Here is a 22,020-nt window from a genome sequence, read left to right on the forward strand (position 1 = left end):
CTGCAGACCACCTCTGCTCCACAGGGAAAAGCTCTGGGCTTTCAGTATTTATTTCTCTTATTAAACCAGAACTCAGTATTTCGGAAGGATGGCATGCAGGTCAAGTGTTCTCTCAAAAGGAGAGGCGTGTGACTTCACACGGTGATACTTGAAGTGCTATAAAGAACTAAGAGCATCCATCTAACTCTACAGGGCCTAACACCTAGTTCTCACCTCTGACGGAGCTACTGTGTTGCAGCTGCACAATGAGAGGACGCACTAGCTGCAGCTGGCCTACGCGTCTTGCTTCAGAAACCACAAAGCTATGTTTGTTTTATATGCGCATAGAATCAGTCCGCACCCCATCCTGCCAGGTCTTCACGTGCCCGGGGCTGCTAAAGCTCTTCCCTTCCGGGTGCGTACACCCTCCCCACCCCCCACGGGAGTCCATTCTCTTTTGGCAAAAAGGAAGAAGGCCTCAAGCTGCAGGCATGAACATCTTCTTCACACCTGGTTCGGCTGATTCCAAGGTTGGCCAGTCTCCTTGCACAGTCACGATCCCCCTGTATTGAATAAATACCTACAGATCAGGGACTACAGTGACTAGAAGCTCCCCAGAGGTCAAACAGTCACACCAGCACTGACCTCAAAGCTTCCACAAAACAGTGCAGTGCAGTTCGGAGATGTCCTGGGAGCATTCGCAGCTGTGCTGCAGCTCCCACCTCACACGCACGCACATTATGGACAGACTGAAAAACAAGGGTAAGAACATGGGCTGGGTGCATTTAGCAGACATGGAAAAGGGCTATGAGCTCATCTTCTGACGAGGAGAGTTTGTACCATCCACAAGTTGGTCAACTGGATTTCAGAGTTACCACCACACTTGTCAATCGAGGGAGCCTTGCTGCTTCTGTTTTTGTAGCTGGGGTACTTGCCAGGGCCCATAAGGAGGTTCAGAATCGGAACAGTAGCTCTGCGAACAATCAGACTACGGAGGTGAAGCAAAATCTGAGCAAAAATTCAGACGGGAGAAGACAACAGCGAAACGTAAGAGATATTTTAAAATGACCACTGGGATGGGATACACATTAAAAAAAACCAAACAAAACATTGCAAGGACAAGCAACTTCCTTCTCTGGAAGAGAGGGGTCTTCCTTATTCCACAGTAGGGATCTCACTGCATCAACAGTCTAGGCAAGACAGTCACAGAACAAAGAGTATGTGCAAATCCTTCCTAAAGGACAACGTGCTTGCTAGCATGACTGTCCCCGCAAGATCCTCACGCCTGGTCTCAATTACCAACATGTCCTTGTGCCTTTGGGCCAATACGGGCACGCAGGCAACAGGAAGATGCTATAGCACCGGTTACAAAGTGCAATGCAGTTCTCAATACGTTAAGCCAAAGGATTGTCGCCAAACTTGCCTTCCGGGCAATTCTCGCAAAGAGGATAAAGCTACACTCCAGCTGCTTCTGTCCTCGCAATGTCTTTTTCACTCACTCCTTGCCTGAACTGTAGATCTTCTGAACTGTGGCATGTGTCAGCTCCAAATCCTCTGGGTACCGAATTTCTAGCTCGGTATTTGGTAGGTAGTGAACGCCGGTAAACTCTGAAAAGTAACGGCCGATGTCAGGGTGAGGGATCTCCCGAGGCTCAGAGTTATATTCCAGGTTCTCTGTCAAGAAAGAAAAGAATCAGTTATCGCTACATGAAATGCCCTGCTGCAAGGAAATAAATCCTGCACTTCAAGTCTTGCTCCAGAAATACCGCCTCTTGACTATTAAGCAAAACAAACCCCAATCCAGGAAAACAAGTGCACAGTATGCCAGCATGATTGCTTACAAAGCCTCATCTCCACTTCCTAACAGATGCTTGCACCATTTACTAGTGACATGAAAAGTATTTTATGCTGGAGAACCACATTTCCTGCCTGACAGGCTAGAGCTGGAGCTGACCTGCTCTCACTCTGCAGGCCACAAGTCTTGTTTTTTTGTGTGCAGGGCACTAAGTAGCACAGAGAGACAACAGGGCCTCAAGAGGACAGAGCCTGATGCTCCTGTCACTCCCAGCTGGGAAAAAGCTGCAGCATTAGGCTCTGATCCCCCAAGTCCCATGGGAGATGAATTCCAAGCAGAGACCCTTCTCAAATGCTCCAAGGTGATGCTGACTGCACAAAATTGTCCTGGTGGAGAAGCCTAGAGCGCCCTGTCCCTCTAAGTCACCAGTATGGATTTCAGCCATGTCTCGTGCAACAAAATCAACTTCTCTAAAACCAAGCTTCCCAAAACAGCAAGAGAAAGTCCCTAAGAACATGCTGATTCTTTCCCAGAGCACCCCACTTCCTCTTCCCTACAAGAAAGGCACCAACTTAACGTAGTTAAACACAGCACTTAAACAACGCTTACAAATGCTAGCACCACAATGCAAAGGTGACCCAAGCCAACAGCCTGTTTGGTCCCTCATTATTTGCTTAAAGCAGTGTGACTGAGAGGCAGCCCAGGAGTAAATCACACGTACAGTTGCCCTGCAGCAGTCCCAGAGCGATGTCATTATTTCCAGCGCACTGCCAGGTACACAGGTAAACAGAAAAATCTGCCTAAGTCAAAGTCTGACTTTTCTACAAGGCAGGTGGTGGGACAAGATGGAATGCAGAGAACATAATTCAAGAGAAATTAATCTGAAACATATTCAGGTCACTACAGAGAGCGCATACGAGTCATGTTAATCCATACAGGCACTTTCGAGCAAGCTGCACTTCGGTAGCAACTACCACGCGTCAGTGCATGCATCCAAAAGCACAAAATCTTAGTACCCCAGCAGGCTGGTGCAGTCCTACAGCCTTGCAAAGTACCATTTTCTTGTACTGCACAACTGCAGAAAGTCATTTATGCTCTGATAAGCTTTACAGAAACATGGCTGAGCAGCGAGTTGTGTACAAAGTGACAAGCACAGTGACTTAACAGAAGCTGGTGAGGGGGAAGAGATTGAGACAAGGGAGGTTCGCCGCTAGGCTGGGAGTCTCAGAAACATGCCGAGCAGCAGTTTTTGAACCATGAGTATTTGGCCTGTGCTGAGACAAAACAAAGGCAAGGCAAGAAAGAACAGGTGAGATACCAACCTCACCGCATAGAACAGGTGTCTTGCAATTAGCTACAGCTCAACCTAGGAATTTACAGGAAGGACTCTGAAACCAAACTACAATTACCTATAATAAGCTTGGCATTACTTCTGAGCTGGTTAGATAAAACTCTGCGTATAGATTTACTTAAGATTCTTCCGGTAAATAAATGTAATATTCCCTCCCCCAAAGTCAGATGGACAAGTTATGAAGCATGCAATTCCCAAGTGACCTGAGGATATACTTAGAAGAAGACACTTCACAGACAGGCAGGGAGGTTTCAGTAAGCAAGGGCAAAACCCTCATTTTTCCCCAAGAAATATCAAAACTCTTGTAAGCCACAGAGATGACAGTGCCAACCTACAGCTTAACTAAAATATGCTGTGCTCTGGAATCAGCCAGCATTACCCAATTGTTTATAAGCAAGTGTACAGGGGGGGGGGGGGGGGAGAGAAGAAACAAGAACAGATGACTCAGCCCCAGAAGCACTTGTTGACAATTATTCAATTAATTTTCACTACAGTGCACATTTTAATAACAATCCGTTGCACAAAAGAATTTGTTCTTTTAAGACTCAGATGCTAGAAACTGCCTAATACGAACAATAAGGCTGAGCTGCATGTACTCTGGGTCCCCACACTATCTTTTTGGATTATCGAATATAAGGTAAATCTCAAGAAAAATCAGACATACTTGTACACTTTACACCTTCAAAGATAGGAGCACCCTCTAGCGAAAGAACTGAGCTGCATTTCGTCCCAGCATTTCCTGTTTAGAAGCTTCCACGTTTTCTTTCAGAAGCGTGTGGTCAGGCTGCGCAGCTGCCCTGCCAGCTGGATGGCATGCCTCCTTCACAGAGAACGAACACGAGACGAAAACACTCTGCTTACGATGGACAGTTATGGCCGTACTATTGTTTTTGAACCTGAGCTGGGTACTTACGTCCTAACCTCACGCTAGACCCAGCAGATGAGACTTCGTGTTTTTTGTCGTTGGCGGGTGTTTTCATTTGTTTGTTTTTAAACAGTATGTTGCATTAAGAATGGGCAATAGAGATTTTTGCACCTCTTGGCACTTGTGATGAGACTTATTTTTGGCCCATTCTCATTAGAGATGGCACTCAAAGCCACGCTCTCCATGCTCTCCGGGATCTTGGCGCATTCAGTCTTATGGTGAAAGCTGCTCAGGACCACGCCCTGACAAGTCAAATCACCACACTCTCTCATTACCTCCTATCTGAGGTTCCGCCCAAAGCACAACTATAATTTCACAGAGTGAGAGCCGCAGATTTCAGCAAAACTTGAATCAGCTCTTTTAAAAGCAGCAATCATGCTTTGGACATGAGTGGTTTTTATGGAATAAACCATGTACTTCTACAGTAAGAGGAGATTACACCAAAGTGGTCCTTAACTTTCCTTCCTAGCAGTAATGATCTCGAGAGCAAAAAAAAAAAAAAAAAACGGCCACAAATTCAAGATCATTTTCCTTTTTGCCTCAATCTTGACTTACAGTTTATGCTTCATACTTAAAAGAGCTTATCATTTTCAGTACAGCCCCTAGCACAATTCAAATACTTGCCACTGCAGAGCTAATCCACCCCTTCAGTACTTCTGAACAGACGGTATGCACAGGAGACTCCTTTGCTCACCTTGGGCAGCGTATCTGCAAGAGCCATCTTCCACTAGCACGTTGTAGAAAGGCTGGTGAGGGCCATGTGGAAGGCTGTGGACATTCATATTTCGGATCCATTCATGTCCCATCATGCAGGCAGGATCCCAGCCATAGATCACACAGTTATAGCCATATCTAATTAAAAACATTGCACCACAAAGACCATGAAAACATCAGAGCCACCTCTATTCCTCAAGGGCCATACAGCACAAACAGGCTAGAAGCCTCCTGTGAGCAGACACAAGATGGAGGAGGAGAGAAAAACTGGTACAAGAGAAGTGTGGGTGTCTGTCTCTATGCCTTGGGGATGGGGGAAAGGGCTAGGAGTAACTGGGTAAATAGACAGAACAAACAGCTGAGGACAAAGGAAAACTAAATTTGAGACTGGGACATCAGCAACTGGGAGGAACAGGAAACAAAAAAAACAGGGAGGAAACGAACCATTCTACCATGTTGGGCAATTACTTTTGTTCCTGTCACAAAGACATGGTAATCACAATATTGAACTCCCAGACACAAAGCCAGCATTATTTTCAGAATATTTAAGCAATTAATTGTGAGGTATCATAACTGCCACTGCTGACGCCCTAAAGCGTGCTCCAGATGTCTTGCTGAGTCAGAGCAGAGGCTGAGGTAACACAGTGCTGGCATGTCATTCCAGCACAGTAGTACAGACAGGAACACAAAGCCTCTGTGCAATGGGGGAAGAAGGTGGTAATAATACCAGCGGGAAAGATTGATAAGCTACCTTATGAGCCTTATCACATCTTATGAAGTTGCTTCTGTTCCACCATTCCTCTAGAAACCACAGCAGTTCATTAACTGATTACTGATGCTTTTTTGAGAGCTTTGTGCTGTGAAGTTCTACGTATGCGATGTATGATGGCTCAGATGAGTCATCTCACAAACCTCTCTGCGAGCAAACAGCAGTGAATACGCTTGATCTTTCAAGAGACAGAGAGATCTGCTCCCGTTTTTCTAAGTGATATACAACACAGATGCGTGTGCCTGGCATTTTCTTTTCCAGACATCTCCTTGGCAGATAAAATCATGTTTCATTAGTGTGAGAACAAACACTTTGCATTTGTTACAGTGCAGCCTGCTAACGCAGGGAAGGTTTGGAAGAGCTCACCTCTTGTGTTTCATAATCAGCCCGATAGAAAAGCAGACTTCTTTGTGCTTTTCATCTGATCGGTGCTTCACCTCAGGGCCCACCTCCTCCTTCCGGCGCTCAATATGCTCCAGAGTATGTTGAACTAAGTATCCGACAGCCCCATGTTGGGACGGGTCCAAAGCCTGAATATGCTGCAAGATGTCCAGAACCTTCAGCAACCAAAACAAGAAGACAGATTCAGAACAAGTCTCTACAGCAGTCCACCACTTACAAGCACACACACAGATATACTTCTCAGGTTAGTTGGGTCTAAGTGCCCAGGCCTAGAAGTCCACCCACACATGAGCTCTCCACACTTGACTGAGGATCTTTGCTCTAGCTACACAGTCCCAAGGAGTTCTTCACACTTGCTTAGCCTGAAGAAAGTGCAGACAGTTCTCTTTCTATTTGTAAAGCTCTCTACTTCCTAGGAAGGTCACTGTTGAGCAAAATAACTCCCCAAAACTAAAGCCATGCGAGTTAATCACGTCACATTCTGCAACTATAGGGCATCAAGGAGACCATTTCAAGGTTCCCAAGATGTTAAGAGAATGCTATTGCTAGTCTCCCGAATTGCTGCCATGAAGCAACTCCGGATGATTCTGCTGTACCTGAGAACAAACATTTCAGCTTAAAAAAATTTCCTCAACATTTCTGGGGAGAGTGGCAGAGGAAGAAGAGAGCAGAGGAGAGGGAAGCACAAATAAACTAGCTGTGCTGTGAAATAAAGAGCAAGAGATGGAGAACCTGCTTGTCTCAAAGTGTCTCAAGAACACCAACTTTTAAAGTATTCTCAAAGTAACAAAACCTGTAGATCCAGAATACCAGGCTACCAACACCCTCCGGCACAATGTCAGAGCATCAGGGCATGAGAGCTGCTGGAAAGCTTGCTAGAGGCTGGCAGTACAAGTTTTACTCTTCTTCCTCCCTGCATCTTACCAGAACTGCTGCCTAAATAGTTTGGGGAAAGGCAGATACATCTGTCCCAACATCAGATACCTCAAGTGCTGCCTTAGCACCAAAACTGGACATCTGACGCAGCTCAGCCCCTGGGAAGAGGACTGTCACCTTGATCATATGCTGGAGGCTTTGGCTGCCTCTAAGTTTTGAGCAGCAGCAAAAGCAAAGAGAGATACAGATGTGAGGCAGTTCAGCATGAACATCAACCAAGAGTTCAAGAAAACAGACTTGGAAGAACAGACAAATAATCAGGCATGAGAAGAGGAAGCAGTTCAGGTTTCTTGGCCACTTTAATTCACCTAACTGGCATCTTAATGCCTTAAAAAGGATGCTAAAGCCAAAGACTCTATAGAAAGGGGAAGCTAGATAGCTCTGCTCAACCCTTGATATTTTGTACCAATTTCTACAAATCCGGCAGACCGCTGTCAGCTCTGGTGGATTCTGCTCTGTCGAACATGTAATATTCTCTGGCTAACTACAATTCCACCTAACAGCCTGGAGGAGTGGCTGCATATGAGGATGTGATACTGAAACGTCTAGCTATCACTAAAAGAAGTTACACATTTTCATTGTGTCTGGCAATTTGGTGCAGAGAAACCACAACATTAAAACTCGGCCATAGGGTGTATTATTTACCCTGATGGTCAGCAAATTGCAAATATGTAAAGCACCAGTGCTTTACAATCACATTGCTGAGTGCCATAAAGGGGAAGATCTTACAGTGTTTCACTTATCTGTCCCGTATTCAAGTACATCTGCCATTTCAGCTCAGCGAGTCTCCACACACAGTTTCTTAGTTTGGGCTGCTATTTTTTTGTGGACTCTAAAACTTGCCATTTCTTTCTCATGGCGGCAAACAAGCTTAGCATGCAACTTCTTCAAAAAGAAGGCAGCTTCTCCAGCGATCCATTCTTCAGTCCACTTAGTGGGAAAAGCTTTGCTCTCTTGCTTAGCTGTCCTGGATTTTAAGTGGTACTTCTCCGCCCTGCCCCAAACCTAACATTTGGATTGGGCATAGGCATTGCCCATGTGCATAAGCTTCACTGAAGCAGCACAGGAAGTTTTGACTTCAGAACATCCCTTTGCTGTAGTGAGGCACCACAGAAATGACACTTGTTTTGAGTTACACATTTCCTCCCTGCGCCTTCCCCAAATTTAGCAAAAGGCTCAAATGATCCAGACAACTTTTAGCTGTGTTCCTTCTCTGCCACTGTCACAAGATGGTAAGACTCAAGTTTCAAGGCTGAAGGCAATATTAATATTCCTGTCCTTGTGCCTTTTTTTTTTAAAGTTGCTTTTTCACAACAATCACTGATTATGTGGCTAAGGCTTCCGAGAATAGCTTTGGTCCTGTTTGTAAAAGATAATTTCTTGTAAATTTTATGATAAAGTAATCACTTTTTGCATGAGTCCAGCAAAAGTTCTACCACCACTATAATCTAGGCATAAACCACGTAGAATGCTCTTGTATCTTACAGCTTCAGCTTGAAGTCCACAGTATTGGTTTCAAGATAAACCGTCAGACCCAGGCAGTAAATCATAACTTATGACTCAGACTCGAGGCTGTTCTCAAGTCTCCCCTAGTGCAAGCAAGAAAGAATCATCCTCTTTCCCTGCTTCATATAGTAGGAATCGATTCTCTGAAGTGTGATAACTCATTCAGCTGCATTTATTACAGAAACAACTTGTGGCAGACTATAATGCAAGCTGATGTAGTCCAAATCAATAACTAGTGTTAATAGTGCTTAGCCTATCAGAAAACATATGACCGAGTGGCGAGGTACCTTTTCTGGCCAGATTCCCAGGTGGAAGTATAACCTAGCCTGGAGCATTAGATGCTGCACATTGTCCGGATACATGGCCAGGTACAGATCCAACGAGTCTCGCAAGAGTTGATAAGACTGATCAGTGCTTTCTCTGCCAGCAAAAAAGAAACTCAATTGTAAGGCTAGCTCTCCAACCCCTATCCCTAGTACTCCAGCATGTAGAGATAGCCACCGAAAACGATGCTACACAGTACCAGTACGCTCATTCAACAGGAGGGACTCCAGGGCTGACTATTGCTCAACACTGCCACTGGCCTGCTCAGAAGGAAAAATGCTACACAGTTGCTAGCCAGACTCTGCCCTCCCACTTCTCCAATATCCTACTTGCTCAGATAACCCTATTCAGAGAATTTTCTCTCCAAGTCTTATGTTCGCTTCCTTTTAAACTTTGCTTTTGTTCCCCTTGCTTAACTACAGCTAAAGCAATTCTTTCACTCTGTGACTTCTGCCTACTACTACTTCAAAAAGTGATTAAGAGGTGCATTTGAAAATTAAAAAAAGATTTTGAACAAACAACAACAGTCCCTTTGAAATTGTTCATCTGAGCACACGGGTTGTCTACCTGATCATAATGAAGGTCTCTGCACTCAAGGGAATGGTAGATAATACTTTACTGCTCTTATCAACTTCTCACATAGAAAAAGTGATCTGTGCATTTCCTTGAATGAAACTAGTTTTACTAAATATTCCTGCTTTCACACAATATCGCTGCAGGTGATTAAGAGCAACTAAACACTGCAACACAATGTTCATAGTTCAAGAGATTACCTGGCGTGACTGATACCTTATTAAAGCACTCAAATACTGTTAAGAAGAAGTATTGGGTATGCGGACAGTATATTTTGGGTTTTTTTTCCACAGACTTTACAGGCCAGACGCTCCTCAGTTACAACTCACCGCTTTCCAAGGTTTAAGAGGTTTCCCACCATACGCTGCAAGACCTCCTTTGAAGTCACCACTCCATAGAACTCCTCTGTCACGTGGTGGCCGATGAGGTACTCGCACTCCTTCACCGTCAACTGCTTCCCCTTTCCAAAGGCATCAATGTAGGTGTAGTCAAAGATATCTGTGCTTCTAACAAAACATCAAGGAAACTACACTGTGATGCTGGGTCTCTCAGTAAAGCAGGACTACCTATTTCTGCTCTCCTCTAAGTGCTTTCAAGCTTGTGTTTAAAACAAGCGTCATTCATATCTCAGCTTCCTCCTAACATAAGATTACCTGCTACCTTCTCTCTCCTCCTGCCTTCCTCTTCAGATAAACATATGTGGGAAAAGACAGAGCAATTAAATAGACTTTTTCATTCCATCGTGCCAGTTCTTCAAATATTTTCAGGTTTGCTATATCTATTGCTACTATATATTACAAAGACGTTTTGGAAAACACAACAAAGCCCATGCCTATGGCATCTGAGGCACAGCTCCAAAAGGGGTAGATACAGACAAAATCATTTTTCTGAATTAGACTGCTGAAGTCATTCACAAAATACAGATCTCTCAATTAATCGAGACCAGGTCAGAGATTTCCTGAACTGATTTTGAGGATGAAATGAGTGCACAGCAGAACAGCAATGACCTCTAGTAAGTGTTCTGTATAAAAGGTTAAGTGAAATCAGCACCTTTTTTCTTTCCAGTTTTTCATAATTCTATTAAGTAGGAGAAACATTGCCACATGATTACTGTTGTTTCACACTCAAAATCTGTTACAATTCATTAACAGCAGAGCTGAGTTCTGGGAAAACTTCTTTAGAGGTCTGATCTTTTCCTCAGCATAGCTTATAATTACAGATGGAAAATAATTAAACATTCTGGTAGAGGTACGCAGCTGTAAATGACTTCTGGCTTTTATTAGTGTGGACACAACTTCTGAAATTTAGTGAATCACTTACCCTTCTTTCCCTTGACACCATCGCAGCAGAAAATGACTAGGGAAGTTGACTGGTTCAAGTTTGACTCCCAGCTGCCTGGCAATTGTTAAATAAAGCACAGACAAACTGATTGGAATTCCTGTCCTGCGAATCAAAACCTGGGGAGGAAAAAAAAAAAAGTGTAGGATATTAAAAATAAAAAAAACACAGAAAACCCAAGGTTTGATTTCACAAATACAGAACATGAAAATACAGACTTGACAGAACATGCATTAAAAGATGACATCATACTGAGTTTACAGCAAATTATTCTCTTGAGAGAAAACTACTTGCCTGACTACCTTTGGACAAAAAACCATCACCAATCAAATGTTTCAAGCCTTGCAGCCTGCTTGTGTTTGCCTAACATACACATACCTGGTGAATGTATGAATTCAGGGAGTTATAGTAATCCAGCTCATTTCCTTTGTATTTCAGCTGCTCATATAGGACACAATTCATAGCATCAAGTACCTGCCGCTGAAGCTCTACTTCTGGAATCAAGACCTCTCCTAAAAAAGAGGCACAGAGCAATAAAGATTGAGAAAACAAGTGTATTTAACCCTCCTGATATAAGCCTCACACCATAATTCATGTGGACTCAGAACACAAAAGAAATCGCAGCTCAGATAGTCAAGAGACGCTGGCTGGAGATGACCGTGGCAGCACAGAACCCTACCACTCCACTCGCAACGTGGCCTGGCTCAGGAGATTACCCTGCAGCTCGGCTGTGCAACGGTGCTGCCTTGCTTCCTCCCACAGCTAGGGAACCAAATCAAGCCATCTCAGGCCAGCACAGCACTGCAGCTGGACATGTGACACGATCCGGTCACAGGAGGTACATTTTCACTGCTCAAGAGTTCCAGGCTGGCCACCCCAGATATACAGATGCAGCCAGGCATTCATTCTCTCCTTGAAGGAGAGCAAACATTAGAGAATGCTTTTGCAAACCAAGGAGCAAGAGGATGCCTGACCTTTGGAGATCTTAAAGCACACATCTTTTCTACTGCTGCTAACTTTCTAAGACTTGCAAAAAAGAAGAGACCGCCCCACAGTCCTGCTTTCTCTGGCTACATATTGGGACTGCTTCAGACTTCAGGGGCAAATGAACACCCTCCCCCCCCAACTTTTTTGCCTAGACAACATCAAGGAGATGAACAGACAAGCCTGATCTACTGCGTTTCTGTGGCTGAACAAATGGCTTTTATCTGCATGATAGTTAAGCAAGTGTCAGAATGCATTTGCAAGGGGACTAGGAACAACAACTATTTATGCTGCAATAATTCTACAGCTGTTTCACCTTGTCTGCCTGTATCCAGAGCCCCGCAGAAATGTTCTGCAGTAAAGCACATGTTTCTGTACAGTACCTGCCTTGGAAGCCAAGCTGGGATGCCTTGGATTTTTTGTCCGCAGGACTTTGCGCACTTTATCTGTGATATCGTCGACCTGTGCCTGGACACTTTTTAAGCAGATGTCTGATAGAGGGTTACAGTATTGGTCAATTAAAACAGCACCTGGAAAAAAACAAACTACATAAGAAATAGGACTTCAGTTCTTTCTTTGTTTAGCTTTTATCTACCCTATATTGCAGCTCTATGGCATAGAACAGGCAAATGCTGCAGAACACAGGAGCTTTCCTTTTTAGTTTGCATATAATGTGATAAACCCAACATATAAAAGCAAAGAACAAGCCAACATAACAACCGCCAATTAAAATAAAGCAATTTTACTTTGGAAAGCATATGTTTAGCCTCAAGATTTCAGATGTCACACATGTAACCTCCTGTTCTTCTGACAAACTCAGTATTCCCCTTTTCACCATCTTGAAAGAGAAAGCAATAGAGTTGCACATCAACTGGGTAAGTTGTGTTAGACCACGTTTAACCAGCCAAATCTCCTGCCACTCTCTGCATCTCCTGGCATCCTCCCAACTTGTAACGTTTCTAATTCAGAGCCTCAAATAATCTCAGCCTCATCTCTACTTCAGCTCTGATTTCTCTCTGCCACACCCTCAACCACTATTATTCTTGCTCACTGTTCCCTCTTCTGCTATGTTCATCTTTCTCTTCCAAGCCTGGCTCTCCATCTTCATTTCAGAGACCACTATAACAGAACAAAACAAGAAAGAATTTTCTCAGAATCCTCTCCTTGTTGCCTTGTCACCACCGCTCTTTCCAAAGCCTCCATACTGTTCAAACTTTGGAATCAACTATATTCACCTGTAAGAATTTTGCAGAGATCATGCCTCTTCCTTAAGTGCTTCATTAGTGCCTTCATGCCAGGTGGATACCAGCAGGGCCCCAAGCCACATCTTTTTTCCCTAGTGTCCCCCATGCTAACCAGGTGAAATTTCACACAGGTGTATCTACTGGTGCTCAACAGCACCCGCCCAGCAGATAAATGCGTATATTTAGGGCCCATATGATAACCTACATAATTAACCATCCTCCATATTCCCAGAAAAAGGCCACCTTTGGCTTTCCTTTCTTGCCCCAGCATAGTCCCTTCTCAAAGGGGACTTACAAGAACCAGCTTTGGTGTTAGAGACGCTTTCCTATGGCCTTTTTGAGATATATATCAAGAGTAAGGGGCTCTTCTACAGATGATGGCAGATTTCAACACATTTAGAATACTACCTTCTCTATAGTAAGCCTGAAGCAGAGAAAAATCCACCAGACTGAGGGCATGAATTGGAGAAATACCTTTTCTTTCTTTGCAGCAGCATGCATGTGCGTTCCCACAATGCGACTGAACATCTATCCATTACCCAGCTCTGCAGTGCACAGTTACAACAGGACCGTGGTCACACAGCTCTCAAGAGAAAGTCACAGCGCACAGGCTATGAGCTGCCAAAACTCACCCTGTCTGCAGCCTGCTTCTCACCCACACCTGAGAAGCTCTTGGGAAGGAAGATGGCAGGGAGATGGCTAGAAATCAAACCAGTTGTTTTGACAGGCCACACTCAGCCCATTGTCCACAGTTACGATGCTTCTGCAACATCAGCTAATTAGGATGCTGAATAACTGCTGCTCTCTTCAGTACATTGGTCAAGATGCAAATGTAAATGTTTTAACATTTTTCCATTGCTTCTCTACTCACCTGTCCATGCACAGATATTCAAGCACACAGCACTGATAAAAGCTAATGGAATCCTGATATTCTGATGCAACCCTCAGCACCTACTGTAAGTTTCTGAAGATTTCTGCTACACCCAAATTCCAAATCTAATTTTGAGTCACTCTCCAAAGGCCAGCTGAAACACAAGCAAGGAAGTCTCTCTCCAAGTAAAACAACAGTGATGGAAAGCTGTCATTAAGTGTTCTTCATGGGGTTTCTGCCAGAAAAACACTTACCCTCCAAAAATGACTGTCGATCAGTAGGGCGTTGAAGATACTCCTTCAGATTTTTTAATATATTTTGTTGCCGTAGAAAGTATAGAATTTTCTTTGCATAGTACTTCCAGGTGAGACCTTTCCTGCGTATTTAAATACAAAAAGTATTGCCCTAAACAAGCACTTTAAGGGTGAACATTTGGTTTAACTTTTCCAGTGAACACAAGTGTACAATTTAGAATACCGCTTTTCTAAATAAGACTGACAACACTACTATCACCAAACAGGCAAATGTTAAGAGCAAACTCATTGTCAAAATAAACATATCTTAAGATATCTACAAAATATTGCTCTTATCTCCGATTTTCATCCTATCACTAATATAACATTTTGAGAAGATAATCTCATGGGAAACAACACGGATCCTGATAAAACTAGCTCAGGAATATCTGATTAAAATCCCATATTTTATTCATAAAACATTATCTTCTGTCTGACTCTGGATCCCTCTAGAATACAGTCTTGAAATATCCTCTCACAGTTGAAGAAATCAATAAGGCACATAAATATAGGTCCAATGATATTCAGAAGAAAAAAAAATCCCCAGAGCAAAAATCCTGTTATTCTGAAAAGACATGAAGAGGTCAACAGTTGGCTTGTAGATTATGCAATCCAAAGCCTTACAGTTGATACAGTAAAGCCCCTCCAGTTTCTAAATAAAAGGCAGAGTGCCCAAGAAAAAGCAGTAGAGAGCTGATTACTATCCAGGTAATGTTTGAAAACATCATCTGAAATACAACAGACCAACTTAGAGGCATTTAAATCTAGACAATCCCTCACAAAACACTTTTACACCAAATAGTTAGGAATGGTACAAAGCCCTGGCCCCCCAAAACAGGGGAGAATTATACTGATTCCTAGACACTGCTATGGCCATGTCTTTAAAACAAATCCAATTTTCTTCTTTAGAGACATGCCTCTTCCCCTGCTTGCCTTTCCTCTGCTCCAGATTGCAGGTCAAATCAGTCTTCTCCATCCTGCTGAACAGGAGAACAATCAAACCTCATAACTCTTTATACTCTACCAATAAACTGGGATGCTCAATAGGGACAACTGCTTTATTCGGATATCTTCCAGGGAAATGATTTAGCCTAATGCTCTTGAATGGCAATGACTGCAGCCTAATCAGGGTGTAATTAGCATCAATTCCGCTTTATGGGGAGGCATTTGGCTAGTGCAAAGGCTCAAAAGCTTTTTCACCAGTTGTCAAATGAGAGATGTTTAATCCCAGTTTAAATAGAGAATTCACAAAATGGATGTGAAAAAAGCAAAAATGAGATGATTGTCATTCCAGTTGATGTCTTTTCAAGCTCTACTAACAGCCCCTTTAATCAAGGCTATTAGGCTACATTAAGAGCAATCTATTGCTGCTTCATATCACAGTGGAAAGCAGCCTGGTTTACATGCTACTAACAGAAAGACCTTCAAATGAACAAATGACTTACATTGCTCAGGGTTAACTATGGTAATGAGAACACCTAGGCAGAGGAGAACCAGAAGTTTTATTTACCTGCTTGGCATTATACCCATCCGAATAATTTATGGAACTGCAAAGTTTGAAGTGGTTCAGTTAAACTCACTTGTTTATTTTGGGACAAGAATTGTACCAACTTGCTAAAGATAAGAAAAGCAATGGGAGAAAAAAAGGCTGTGCTTTCATGACACAGGGACTTAGGATGGCAATACTGACTGGAGGATTCCTGCTTGCCTCCTGTGCTGCTGCAGCAAGCCACCTCTTCAGTTATGCCAGTATAACTGTCTGTGGGAACATGCTGTAAATCAGTTCAGTAAACTGATGCAGGTAAAATATAAAAAACCCCAAACAACAACCTCCCCCCACCCAGAAATTCCTTAAGATAGTGGCCACTGCAGAGAAGAAGGTACATGGAACGTGCTGAGAGACATCATGTACTTGCAAGGAAACAAGCAAGCAACAGATAGCACCACAAAGCTAGAGGACCTCCTTCTTGTAGAAAATTGTACATGGTTTCTTCTGGGAATGTTAAATCTGTTCTGAAACTAAACACAAATCAATACCTCCGAGCCTCAGTAAGCTTGGGAATATTGGTTTATAAGAATGACAAAAATCACAGAAGTCAAAGCCAGGCATTCACCACAGTACAGTTTTCTTGCTAGAGGAAAAAATCCCTTCCACTTCAAATCCCTCTCACTTTTTCTTACCTTCCTTCCATGTTAAGGATACACATCAGCTCATCCTCAAAAAAATGACTCGGACACCCAAGAGTCTCAATGTCACTGAATCCATCGCAGGGGACCTGTCAAACCAGACACTGAGTTACACATAGCACAAGAGAGTTTTTTCTGAATAACAATTTCATGAAAAGTCTCAAAACCAATTTTCTATGATGTTTAAAAAGAAAAATACTTACTATGTTCAGAATATCCAGCTCACCATGTATTCATGGCCTCCTCTAAATAAACTCTAAAAATTTATTACAAGGATCCTTTGAGAGACCCAGCAGCATCCTCCAACAATGTGAGCTGGCTACCAGAGCAACCAGTGTTCCCACAGAGGTGCTTGGGCCAGCCCAGTAGTACTGCACCCCATGCAGACTGGGCTCAATCTGAAAGCAGTTTTAAGGTGGAATCAACTTTTTGTCTGTCATCAACTGAACCTCTACATACCCTCCCTGGTACAGCAGATTGCTACTGGCAGGAGGAATGAAGGAGCGGACACAGGTCACAGCCGCTATAGCTCCTCCGAGTAAGCAGGAGGTGAAGGGAATGCCAGCTTCCCAATTAGCGCTAATTCAGAGTTACCTTTAAGATGATGCGGCTGGTGCACTGAAGTGCCCCACACCAGGTGAGACAAGAACATACTCGACACCTAGAACAGGAGGGAGATGGGCTGCGGGGCAGCAAAAGAGCTAGAGGAGTTCCATTATAGTGACATGTGAGTTTTTTTTTTTTTAATATGATTTTGATTGGTATTTAGAGTCTCTTCTTTGGAATGGGTGTGAAGCTGCCTTATGCAGTGAGCAGTAGTGTCTAGAAGTCAAAGCGAACAAAAATGGATACTTTAGATCTTGCATTTGCAGGGGTTCTCATGCAAGGGCCTTTGTTTCAGCTTCAAACCTATGATTAAAAACCTCATCGGATTAAGCAATACTGACATGTGCTAACCAGGAGTTTCCAGTGTGTTGACCAAACTGAATTCTTTGAAACAACTATTTACGTATCTGTACTCGAAACAGTTTTCTTCCAGAATTTGGAAGAGTTTTTTTTTTTCTTTTTTTTTTTAAACTTTGCCTTAACTGTAACAAATCTTTTTGTTTTCAAACTTGTCAATACAGGACATAGGCTAAGAGAATAAGGAAAAAGTGATGCCCATTACAGTCTGTACCTTAGTGGACACTCAGCTGGGTTCTAGCAGACCTGGGCTGGAAGTCCCTTCTTCTCTAAGCAGGGAATCAAACTAAGGTTTCCAGCCCCACAGGAGATTGTTCTAATTATTAGGCCTTTGGATATTGCTGAATGGTCCCTCAATAGTCTTTGCATACCTGACTGCAGTAGGTGAAACAGGATTGCAATCCAGGAACCTCTTCTCCCAGTTAATTCCCTGACACATTTTTCCATGGTCAAATGTTTAACTGCTGCAGACAGAGTGCAGTTCAAAAAGAACAGGTAAGACACACCCATCTCCAAAACCCTGCTGATCCCATGGTCTTTCTCTTCACAGTTGAAAATCTAGGTGCCAACCTTTCCTGAGAATCCAGTAGAGGATTTCAACACAAGTCCCCTATACCTTTGGGAAATCCTCTACTGGACCACAATGTATTTATAAAGGAGCTGGAGGGGGGGGGCTATCACCAACTCAGCCATTTAGTGGCCCTAGCCTAAACTTTCTAATTCAGCAAGAATTATCAGCAGCATTTATGCTCATTTCACAGAGTCCCAAGTTGACCCAAACTGTATAGCTACCTAAAAAGTATGGCCATCAACTCAGCAAATACAAATAGCAGTTGTCCCACACGCAAAATAAGAGATGAAATTTTCTTCTCTTTCTTTTTTTTCCTTTTTTTTTTTTTCCTTTAAACACACTGAACACAAAAATATCTTGGTGCCATGGTCGGGTAAAGAATTTAAATAACATACTTTCCAGTTCAGTGCAATTATTGTGCCTGGGTTCTATTTTGACTTCTGACAACTCACAGAAGAGCATACCCTTGCACAAGGTCCGCAGCGAGATAAATTGACAGGCTGTGGTACGCATAAGCAAACTACTGGTCCTTCAGAAGTTGCCGAGTTCCTAGAGCCAGGTCTGAACATGGGGCAATGAGCAAAGAGCTTTTAAATATGCTCTGAGACTTCCATTAACAGCTGAAGGCAATGTGTAGAGCGCGTTTTGGCTCTACAGAGTTTGTACCTTGGATTTTGCACTTTTTCTTCCATTTTGTCTGATGGTCTAGCATTCTCACACAAACTGAAGTACTAAGAATTTTCTGACTGGATAGCTGAAAAGATTGGGGGGAGGGAAACGGGAAGACGAACTAATAAAAAGTACTAAACACAAATAGCTAGGCTATCACAAATATATACAGAAGATTACTTACGTGTTCAGAAAAGAACCTTTTGGAGAATGAAGCTACAATTCTCTGGGCTTCTAAGCCAGCATTGTGCCGTGCTTTGTATTCTTCAAGCCAGCTAACACTATCTGTTTGGCTATAGTATTTCAGTAACGATGGCCACCTATACAACAAGATATAAAGGAACAGGTTCATTAGTTAATACTTCAACATCATGGAGAATCCCTAGAACTGTAAAATGTTCCTTATTTTAACCATGTGACTTGAGTAGCTGAGACGCTGCTAAGACACTGTACACCTTTTAATTTAATTTAATAAATTAATCCAAAGACTGACTCAAACATCAAAGCCTAAATCCAGTTGATTTAATCTGAATATTTCTGGTTATTTAAAAATAAGCTCTCCTGCTGCCTGTTAACAGCAAACATTAACAGGAAACCTTTGAGAGGTCCACTCTCCAGGTCTTTCAAGATCTAAATATCCTAAGCACTTCTGGGATTTCCTCTAAAGCTTCATAAAATAAACATAGGTATCACATCTATAAAAGAGATGCAGAGTTTTATAATTAAAAAAAATGTTTGCCATTCTAAAGATGGATTGCTTTTAAGCTAACTTGTCATCTAACAGAGTGAGAATTCATTGTCCTATGTTCTTCCTACTACATTATGGGTCTAATTAAAAGGATGCACAAAATAGAGCTCCCTCTATTGTGCTTGCTGGTGGCAACACCTACTGGAGGAAAACAGAGAATTCTGAAATCAAATCATGACAGCTAAATGCTTTTGCAGCTCATTTTTAATGTAACAAATACAAAAAGTCTCTCTTGTAAAAGAAAGCTGTGCTTGCTTCTCTGAGTCCAGAAGTCCAAAAGCTAAAACAGATTTTATAGCTTACTAAGAAGTACTTCAAGGTAGGCAAATTGAAAACCTATTTTCAGCTAGCAGTTTGGATGCTATTATTAGCAGTACCTTTCCTAATAAAGTGGCATCACTATTGCATGTGCTACCGTAAGACAGCCCTATGCAATAAAACATAGGCCAGCACAGCAGCACACATGGCTGTTCGGAAGGCACAAAGATCATTTGGGTTTAAAACATAAGGATCAGCACAGAGGGAAATATTGTGGGCAGCACGGGAATGAAATCTGAGAAAAAGAGAGGCCTCTTGTAATTTACAGGGGGAGTTATTTCACATTTTGATATTCTGTCAGTTACTACTAGTTTTCATAAAGCATCACATCAGATTTTCTTCTTTCAATTACATCAATTGCCTTAGATTCTTTTCAGGCCATTAACATACTATTTTTAAAGAAATCACTATATAAGACTTACCACCAACTGACCAAAATGCATCGCTGCATCCATCCACACATGGAAGATACTTTATTACTAGTGGAAGATAAAATACCCTGTACTTACAGTTACATAAGGACCTCAAAAACTAACCAAATAACTTCACATTACATAGTAACCTTTCTCCTGATGGATCCCTAGCCAATCCTCTATCACTGAAAGGCAGCAGCAGCGTAGTAACAATTACAACCATTTATTTTAGAACGAGAAAGAACAATTTCTGAGATTGAAATTATACTGAAAATTTTAGGGAGATAAAATGCAATTACTGAAGATGGAATCCAGCCAGGACTACAAGGTCAATACCCAGACGCCTGCCAGAAGCTCTGCCATCAGAGGCAGAGGAGGACAGCACCATGTACTAATCACCTACCACATTCAATTTCAACCGCTGGCTCTGAACCATTTCAAAAGTTCAAGCTTGCTGCAGAAATTAGAGCCACCGAATCAGTGAAAGTATCTGGCCAGCTATCCCAAACCGTGAATTGGAGAACCGGTAATTGTTCAGCATGCTTTTTCACAGGTGGAGAGAAAATAACCCTCTCACTTGTGCTAAGCTCAATTTCAGAAGCCAACCAGCAGTTAGCGAAAGCAGTATCGCTGCTCGCCCTGTGCCAAAACGCAGACGAGACCAGGCAGCAGGCGAGTGCACCCTGTCCTAGACAGGCTGGTGGCTCCAGCGAGTGCTGTTTCGAGAGCTGCTGAAAGCAATGCAAACAAGCGTAATCAGGCTTTAGTCCCCGTTAAAACATTTTTGATAGGTTTCAACGCAGCTGTGCCCTCGCCAGGCCCCGGTGAGTACCGGCGGGGGGAACTCAGGCCACAGGCAGCGACATGCCACCCGGAGGGTTTCGGCGTCTCTGGAAACTGCCCTCCGGAAAGGCCCCACACGCCACCCCCGCTGCTGGCCGCGGGGCCCGACAAGCCCGGGGAAGCGCCCCTGCTCCGGCAGCTGCCAGCCAGCTCTCCCCCCTCAGCCAGCCGCCCAGGCCGGGGGCAGCCCGGGGCCTCCGGCCGGCCGGTTTCGGCAGGCCCCAGGCGAGGAGACGGCGGGGGGAACGGAGAAGGGGAGAGCGCCGAGCGCTGCCGCCGGCCCCGCGGCGCCCAGGCCGTGCCGGGAGCCGAGGGCCGGCGCGGGGCCGGCGGAGGGGCCGGGGGGGGGGGGGGTCTCCGCCCCGGCGGGGCGCGGCGCGGCGGGGCCCACCTGAGGCGGAAGCGCTCCCGCCACACCTTGCCGTGCGGCTGGCACGCCTCGCGCAGGCGGCGGCAGGTGCACGACACGCGGCCGATGTCGGCGGCGCCCAGCACGTCGCAGCAGAGGATCAGCTCCAGCAGCTCGCCCGGCAGGTCGGTGAGGCCCATCCCGTCGGCGTCCGGCTCCCGCTCCGGCTCGGCCTCGGCCTCCGCCGCGCCCCGCGGCCCCCCCGCCGCCGCCGCCATCTTGGATGTTTACCTGCGCGCCCCGCCCCGCCCCGCCCCCCGCGCGGCGGCGGGAGGGGTCAGGCCGCGTCCGCCATCTCCCGCTTCCGCCGCCGGCGCGACCGCCGGGGAGCGTCTGCCAAGTGCCGCGGCCCCGAGGAGCGCAGCGCGCGGCGCTCCGCCTCGCCCGCCCGAGGGCAGCGGGGCCAGGGAGCGTCCGCGGAGCGGGGCGGGGCGGCGCCTTTCCGCCGCGAGGGCGTTGGCGGCGCCTAGGGAGCGTCTGCAAAGTTCGCCGCCTCCGGGAGGAGCCGTCAGTGCCCGGGCCGGCGGGGCTGCAGGCCGCGGCCTCCCCGTCCCGTCCCTCGCTGACCGCGCCGGGCTGCCGGGGGAGCTGGGGCGGGACCGGGGGCCGCCCCGCACCCCGGCGGGGCTGTCGGGAGCCAGGCCGGCAGTGCTGCGGGCCCCTCTTCTCTGGGCGAGCAGGGCGCAGCAGAGGCAGCCACGAGCCTGTGTCTGAGGTCACAGCACTGCCGTTGGACACCGCTGCCATGGCTGAGGTGACACCGCTGCTGTGGCTGGGGTAACCTCTGAGGTCACACCTCTGCCATGGCTGAGGTCACATCAGTGCCATGGCTGAGGTAACCCCTGAGGTGACACCTCTGCCATGGCTGGGGTAACCTCTGAGGTCACACCTCTGC

At 44.9% G+C, this 22,020-nt stretch overlaps 1 protein-coding gene across 1 annotated transcript; it reads right to left on the reverse strand.

Moving 5' to 3' along the window:
- Nucleotides 1–1,021: 1,021 nt before the first annotated feature.
- On the reverse strand, nucleotides 1,022–21,555 carry FBXO21 (F-box protein 21). Its single transcript, XM_064522326.1, has 12 exons — nucleotides 21,108–21,555; nucleotides 18,579–18,714; nucleotides 16,186–16,280; nucleotides 13,966–14,087; nucleotides 11,980–12,126; nucleotides 10,991–11,124; nucleotides 10,595–10,731; nucleotides 9,604–9,780; nucleotides 8,665–8,797; nucleotides 5,900–6,090; nucleotides 4,745–4,902; nucleotides 1,022–1,653 (listed from the first exon to the last, which is right to left on the reverse strand). The coding sequence occupies exons 1-12, from the start codon at nucleotides 21,341–21,343 to the stop codon at nucleotides 1,475–1,477; spliced, it is 1,845 nt and encodes a 614-aa protein (XP_064378396.1). The 5' UTR covers nucleotides 21,344–21,555; the 3' UTR covers nucleotides 1,022–1,474.
- Nucleotides 21,556–22,020: the final 465 nt, after the last annotated feature.

Source organism: Dromaius novaehollandiae, chromosome 17 (genome assembly GCF_036370855.1).
Source record: "Dromaius novaehollandiae isolate bDroNov1 chromosome 17, bDroNov1.hap1, whole genome shotgun sequence".
Taxonomy (NCBI): Eukaryota; Metazoa; Chordata; class Aves; order Casuariiformes; family Dromaiidae; genus Dromaius; species Dromaius novaehollandiae.

What these genes read in the sequence shown, in the direction of transcription:
- FBXO21 (XM_064522326.1), bottom strand. Translation starts at nt 21,343, where the DNA reads ATGGCGGCGGCGGCGGGGGGGCCGCGGGGCGCGGCGGAGGCCGAGGCC. An exon ending in ATCCTTAACATGGAAGGAAG is followed by an intron (nt 14,088 to 16,185) that starts GTAAGAAAAAGT and finishes TTAAATACGCAG; the next exon opens with GAAAGGTCTCACCTGGAAGT. An exon ending in CAGCTTGGCTTCCAAGGCAG is followed by an intron (nt 11,125 to 11,979) that starts GTACTGTACAGA and finishes CCTCTTTTTTAG; the next exon opens with GAGAGGTCTTGATTCCAGAA.